At 37.2% G+C, this 6,950-nt stretch overlaps 1 protein-coding gene across 1 annotated transcript; it reads left to right on the forward strand.

The window, feature by feature from the left end:
- The first annotated feature begins 2,266 nt into the window (after nt 1–2,266).
- Nucleotides 2,267–6,364, forward strand: LOC107794844 (uncharacterized). Its single transcript, XM_016617383.2, has 3 exons — nt 2,267–3,590; nt 3,751–5,751; nt 5,831–6,364. The coding sequence occupies exons 1-3, from the start codon at nt 2,399–2,401 to the stop codon at nt 6,172–6,174; spliced, it is 3,537 nt and encodes a 1,178-aa protein (XP_016472869.1). The 5' UTR covers nt 2,267–2,398; the 3' UTR covers nt 6,175–6,364.
- The last annotated feature ends 586 nt before the right edge of the window (nt 6,365–6,950 follow it).

Genomic DNA, 6,950 nt, shown 5'->3' on the forward strand with positions numbered 1-6,950 from the left:
GGGCTGGTTTAAGAGAGTTTTATATAAAATGGGGGTTAATTCAGGGCCGTTGGATGGGGTTTGAAGGATGGCTGAGATTGCCCTGGTCCAAAACGGGGTCGTTTGGTAGTCTTTTGGAGACCAGGCGAAGTGGACCGGGTCTGGGGTGAATTGGCCGTGGATTTTATAGACTGAGCTGCTGAAGTGTTTGGCCCAATTGGAATGTCAACATAGCAACCCATTTTCCTTTCTTTCTTCCTTCCCTTTAACTTTCAATTTTAACCATTTTTATTTAACACACCTAATTCAAACTAATTTGCAAAATTAACCTACTTACCTATTTTAATTTAACAATTGACTATTTAATTAACTAACAATGCATGTAAAGTGACTAATGTATTTTTGGTATTTTAGTGATGTAATAATGCAATTAAAAAAACACATAATGTGAGATTGTTTTCCAATGACAGACGGTGGAATTCACTTATCAGAATTAATCCACTAAATAAAAGTTTCTCATTAAGGGTAAAATAGGTAAATGAAGAGTTTAAAGTTAAATTATTTCCAAATTTAGAAATATGTCATTTATTTTAGAATAGACTAAAAAGGAAAGTATCTCGTCTAATTTGAAACGGAGGGGGTATTATGTGAATTTTAAGTTGAACAAAAAAGTATTTGAAAGTTTAAAATTTGTGTTTGGACATTAATCTGACTGGACAAAAACGTTGAAGATTCATTGTATAAAATGCATTTTTTCATTTCTTTATCGTCCCATAAGAATCATTTACCATATATACAATAAAAGAGTACGCTTGAGCTTTTCTAGAATAGGCTTCTAAAGCAGTCTCCTGTCTGTAGTTTAAGGATGTGGAAGAAAACCAACTACTTAATTTGATTGATGAAGGACTAATAATCTCTAGGTTGAGCCATAATCTAGGTACTACAATTATCCTCCGAATCTCAAACACCCATAAACTAAGCCCTTCCTAAAGATAAGTAAACCCCACAAATCAAGAAGAGAGTCCCTGTAATAATATAATGCAGAAATTTAGGTGTCTTTCACTGCCATTCTATTTATTTATGAAATTGGTATTAAAAAGTGAACGCAGCTAGCCTAATACTAGTCATGTGTTTGGAAAATAACAAAAGAATTCTATCTGTTTTTTCTTTAGAGGCGATCTGCAAACTTGAATTCCATAGATTCTACACCGACTAAACAACGAACATAGATCAATGTTTTTAAAAAAATAAGAATCAGTGCTCGCACCGGGTAATTAGGCACTCGTACAACGTCATTGGAGACGCCAGGGCCTGACCTAGAGCATCGAATATGGGTTCTCGGAAACCTAGTAACTCTTGTAAACCTCATATCCTAAATCCGCCTCTGGCAGACGCCTGGAGCTCTCGTCTCGCAAGACTTGCACATTAAGGGACCGATGTACTCTTCGGATACGCCCAACGTACATATTCATCCCATTGTGTTTGAAGGTTCTTTGAATAACACCAAGTTTCCAGACTGCTTTTGCGGAAGAAGACTTGGATTTGATCAAAGTCTTTCTCTTTGAAAAGAAAACATAAAAAGCAAGACCTTACTCACATCAGTCAAGTCTTTGGGAGTTGGGACCTCTCAAAGAAAGGGGGTTGATGTGCTTGTTAAATACGGAGATCCCTTTAATTTATACAACTATCTAGTCATTCAAAAGATAACTACGTGCTTGTTAAACTCGATTATTAGGGAAATCATAGTTTCTTGAGCCTGATGCACAATACCCTCTTAAAATTTTCTACTAGTCCATGTATCATCTCACTGACAGTCCTTTTCTTAACTCGATAATATTGGGGAACCAACTGATGCTTTCTTTAATTAGATTAGAAGCAAAAACTTGTGGTCTCTTTGTCTGGAATCTGAAATGATTAAGTGGTCATCAAACTTACATCTTATAAATTTCTATTAAGAACCGTGCATGCAGTGGATTTAAGCTTCAACGTACTTCTGGAAAAATGAACAAAATAAAAACATCTTCTAAGGTATAATATAATTATCCTCCTCCTTTTCGAAATTTAGTAAGCAATATCGAAAAAGCTAATGAAATCTTTGGTGTTATATCATTCTGAACTCTTCTTTCTTTATTCCTCACCCCACCCCCACCCGGTATTGTCCAATTTAATTTCTTTTCCGTGTGAGGACGATTGAGAATAATGCATAGCCAGACTTTGCACCTCTACTTACTCCAACAAGAGTTTAGAGTCAAGTCTTTGGGGACACTCAAGGAAAAGGATTGCTGTGGTTGCTAAATAAGGAGAGGATAACGAGAACTAAAACATCCGCAGAAGATACCAAGGAGATCAACTTATATTTAAAGTCTCATTGCCCATTGTACATAGCCACGCCTACTTCTTTCTAATTTCTAAAGTACTAATGGAGAAAGCCTTCACCTCTTTTCTCTTGTTCTTTCACTTGGTTGTGGCTAGTTTAGCCATGAGTCACACCAACATTACCACTGATCAATTAGCTCTTCTTTCTTTGAAATCCCAAATCATTGCAGATCCTTTTCACTTGTTATATGAAAGTTGGTCTCCAGCCACTCCTATTTCCGATTGGATTGGAGTCACATGTGGTCCTCGCCACCATAGAGTGAAGTCATTGAACATTTCCAACATGGCTCTTACAGGCAGAATTCCCCCTAATTTCGGAAATCTCACATTTCTTGTTTCTCTCGACTTGGGTAGCAACAATTTCTATGGCAATTTGCCTCAAGAAATGGCACGTTTGCATCGGTTAAGGTTTGTTAGACTTGGTTTTAACAACTTTAGCGGGGAGGTTCCTTCCTGGTTCGGGGTCTTACACCAACTTCAAGTTCTAACTCTAAGGAATAATAGTTTTAGTGGTTCCATCCCCTCTTTATTTTCTAATATTTCCACGCTTCAAACTTTGGATTTGACATGCAATTCCTTAGAGGGCCACATCCCAGAAGAGATTGGAAATATTGAAAATCTAAGGTTTTTAAGTTTAGGTGGAAACAAGTTTACCGGTTCTATCCCTCTGTCTCTCTCGAATGCCTCAATGTTGATGACTTTAGAACTTTCTCAAAATTTCCTTGAAGGAAACATCCCAGAAGAGATTGGAAGACTTCAAACCCTAAAAATATTGTCAATAGAATCAAATCAACTTACAGGTTCTATACCATTCTCGATCTTCAACATTTCTGGAATTGAAGTCATTGCATTTACAAAAAATACCTTATCAGGAAATCTACCTGCTGCCATGTGTGATTATATTCCAATGCTCGAAAAGCTTTATCTAAGTAAGAACGAGCTACGCGGTCATATGCCTCTAAGCTTGCCAAACTGTTCAAACCTTCAACTATTGTCTTTATCTTATAACAAGTTTGATGGACCCATACATAGTGAAATCGGGATTCTTAATAATTTGGTGATTTTAGGGCTGGAGACAAACCATATTTCTGGTCGAATCCCAGTCTCCACATTCAATATCTCCTCGCTGCAGGTTTTGGTACTAGCTCACAACAATCTTATTGGATCCTTTCCAAGGGAGGTTGGCAATTTGACCAAATTGCAAATTCTAGATCTTGCTGACAATATGCTTACAGGTATGTACGTAGTCAAAAGGGGTATGGAAATTAATTACTAAGATATTGCAGCTATTATATAGCTTGCTAGAGTGAACTTAACAAACTACGTTAAATCATTACTAGCAAGATATTCCTTAAATCTTAATTACTAATTATACATACATATATACATTGGCAGGTGAAATACCAAAAGAAGTAAGCAATCTCATTGAGTTGTTTGATCTGAGTTTCAACAAGTTTACTGGTTCAATACCAATGGAGATCTTCAACATATCAGGGATGAGAGAGATTCAACTTATATTCAATAATCTGACAGGAACCCTCCCATTAGACATAGGTTCTACGTTACCCAACATTGAAGTTCTTCGTCTGAGCAACTTAAATCTTTCTGGGACTATACCTCATTCTCTCTCCAATTGTTCCAAACTGACTAGTCTAGACCTTTCTTTCAATAGACTCACCGGTTTGATTCCCAACTCCCTCGGTCTTTTGACTCGTATACAGTCCCTAGGCTTGGATGTAAACAATTTAATGAGCGACACTAGGTTAAGCTTCTTGACTTCCTTGTCAAATTGTAGAGATTTAAAATTTCTTTTTCTATCTTCAAACCCTCTATATGGTGTGCTTCCAGCCTCACTAGGGAACCTTTCTGTCACTTCTCTTCTAAGGTTTAGAGCTACTGATTGCAGAATTAAAGGGGAACTTCCAAAAGGAATTGGGAACTTAAGTAGCTTATTAGAGCTTGATCTTTCTGAAAATGGCTTAGCTGGATCAATTCCCACAACAATTAGCAACTTGAGATTCCTTCAGAGTTGTAAGTTGAGTCACAATAAACTTTCTGGATTTACTCAAATCGATCTATGTAAATTGCAGAACTTGGGTTATTTACACTTGACCCAAAATCAACTTTCAGGATCTCTTCCTAATTGTATAGGGAACTTAACTTCCCTTCAGGAGTTATTTCTAGGTTCCAACAAATACCGTTCAGACATACCAGCAAGCATAGGGAACCTAATAAATCTCTTGAAGCTAGACTTATCTTCAAACAACTTGGGTGGCTCTTTACCTCCGGAAATCGGAAATCTAAAAGCCGTGATATATATTGATCTATCAATGAATACACTCTCAAATGGCATTCCTGGAGGAATTGGTAGCTTGCAAAATCTAATACACCTGTCTTTGAGAGACAATAAATTGCAAGGATCAATACCTGACTCAATGAGCAGCATGTCGGCTTTGGAATTTCTAGACCTTTCTCATAACAATGTTTCAGGATTAATTCCAAAGTCATTGGAGAAGCTTCAAAATCTTAAGTATTTTGATGTTTCTTTCAACAAGTTGGTTGGTGAAATCCCCTCGGGCGGTCCGTTCAAGAACCTCTCCAGTCAGTCTTTCATGTTCAATGAAGCATTTTGTGGTTCTCCGAGATTTCGTGTTCTGCCATGCCCCACTAATACTGCAAAGCATAGATCCAAGAGGAAAAAAGTACTTGTTCTAATTCTACTGATCGGAATTCCACTTGTTGTATTAATGCCTATCGCGTTTGTGCTTGTATGGATAAGGTACATAAGAGGCAAAAAACTTGATCCTCAGCAAACAGCTGAATCATCGTATGACGTCTCAACAAGAGAACGAATTTCATACTATGAATTGCTCCAAGCAACTGATTCGCTCAACGAGAGCAATTTGATTGGTTCTGGGAGCTTCAGCTCTGTTTACAAAGGCATCCTCAGAGATGGGACTCCTATTGCAGCTAAAGTGTTCAATCTGCAATTGCAAGCAGCATTTAGGAATTTTGATACAGAATGCCAAGTTTTGCGCAACATTCTCCATAGGAATCTCACCAAAGTCATCACTAGTTGTTCCAACCATGAATTTAAGGCTTTGATACTTGAGTACATGCCTAACGGGAGCCTGGATAAGTGGTTGTATTCGCACAACTACTTCTTAGACATCAAGCATAGACTAGGTATAATGATAGATGTGGCATGTGCCTTGGAATATCTCCACCATGGCTGCTCATTGCCCGTGATTCACTGTGATTTGAAGCCTAGTAACATCTTGTTGGATGAGGACATGGTTGCCCACCTAAGTGACTTTGGCATTTCAAAACTGCTTTCTGACGATGAGAGTGCTTCATTCACAAAAACTTTAGCTACATTAGGTTATATTGCACCAGGTAAGCAATCTGTTAATTGCTTTTGAATATTTCTCTTTCCCACCGGTAAATGCTGAATTTAAAAATTGACTGATTACAGAGTATGGACTAGAGGGATTGGTGTCAACAAAAGGCGATGTTTATAGTTATGGAATCATGTTAATGGAAACATTTACAAGGACAAAGCCTAATGATGAAATGTTTGATGAAGATCTTAGCTTGAAGCAATGGGTGAGCAACTCATTCTCACATGCAGTAATGGAAATTGTCGATGCCAACTTAATAAAGCCACAGGATAATCACTTAATGAAAAAGTTAGACTGTGTGGTTTCCATCATGAAAGTGGCAATAGATTGTTGTGTTAAATCTCCTAAAGGAAGGATTGACATGAAAGATGTTGTAGCGAGGTTAAACACGATCAAGACTCAACTTCTTGCATGTTGAGCAAATTCTTATAAGAATCTTCTCTTCCAAATCATCTCGTGTGTAACAAATGTTTGCAATAATATTTAGCCTCAAATAGGCTATAGTTTGGTTTGATTCATAACATCTATTTGTAGGCAAGGCGGGACTTTTCCTTTTGTTAAATCTATTTGCCCAGTTCTTTTAATAAATCTGCTACAGTTAGGATCTTGATTGGGACTGAGGCATAGTAATTGTTGTTATTGTTGTTGTTGTTGTTGTTGTTGTAATTATAATTAGGATATTGATTAGCTTCGATTTTTGTGTCAAATCTCCATAAGGAAGGATTGACATGAAAGATGTCATAGGAGATTAAAGAAGATCAAGATGCAACTTAAACTTATTGCATCTTGAGCAAGTACTTAAAATTCTTTCATAACATAGAGAATTGAGGGTATACTTCTCCCCTCTTAACTTGACGTCTAAGTTGAGCAACACTACTGGAAGTACGCGAAATTCCGACGGCCAATCTAGGTTGAGCAACAATATTGGAATTACACGAAATTCTTACGGTCATATCTGCCGAAAAGTCATCAGAAGAGTATATGAATTATCGGCGGGAAAGAGACCATCAGAAATACATGCATCGCAAAACTTTTTAGACGGCAAACCATCAAATTTTACGACAGATATTTCTAACAGCTAGGAGGTCACTCCCAATTATGCCCTACTATCACTGCAATCTAACAAGTCGATACTAATAATTCAGAATTTCAGGAAAGGAAACTTCACACAATGAGAGAATTCACATCAGAAAA

Source organism: Nicotiana tabacum, chromosome 15, assembly GCF_000715075.1.
Source record: "Nicotiana tabacum cultivar K326 chromosome 15, ASM71507v2, whole genome shotgun sequence".
In the NCBI taxonomy this organism is placed as follows: domain Eukaryota; kingdom Viridiplantae; phylum Streptophyta; class Magnoliopsida; order Solanales; family Solanaceae; genus Nicotiana; species Nicotiana tabacum.

What these genes read in the sequence shown, in the direction of transcription:
- LOC107794844 (XM_016617383.2), top strand. Translation starts at nt 2,399, where the DNA reads ATGGAGAAAGCCTTCACCTCTTTTCTCTTGTTCTTTCACTTGGTTGTG. An exon ending in TGCTGACAATATGCTTACAG is followed by an intron (nt 3,591 to 3,750) that starts GTATGTACGTAG and finishes ATACATTGGCAG; the next exon opens with GTGAAATACCAAAAGAAGTA. An exon ending in ATTAGGTTATATTGCACCAG is followed by an intron (nt 5,752 to 5,830) that starts GTAAGCAATCTG and finishes GACTGATTACAG; the next exon opens with AGTATGGACTAGAGGGATTG.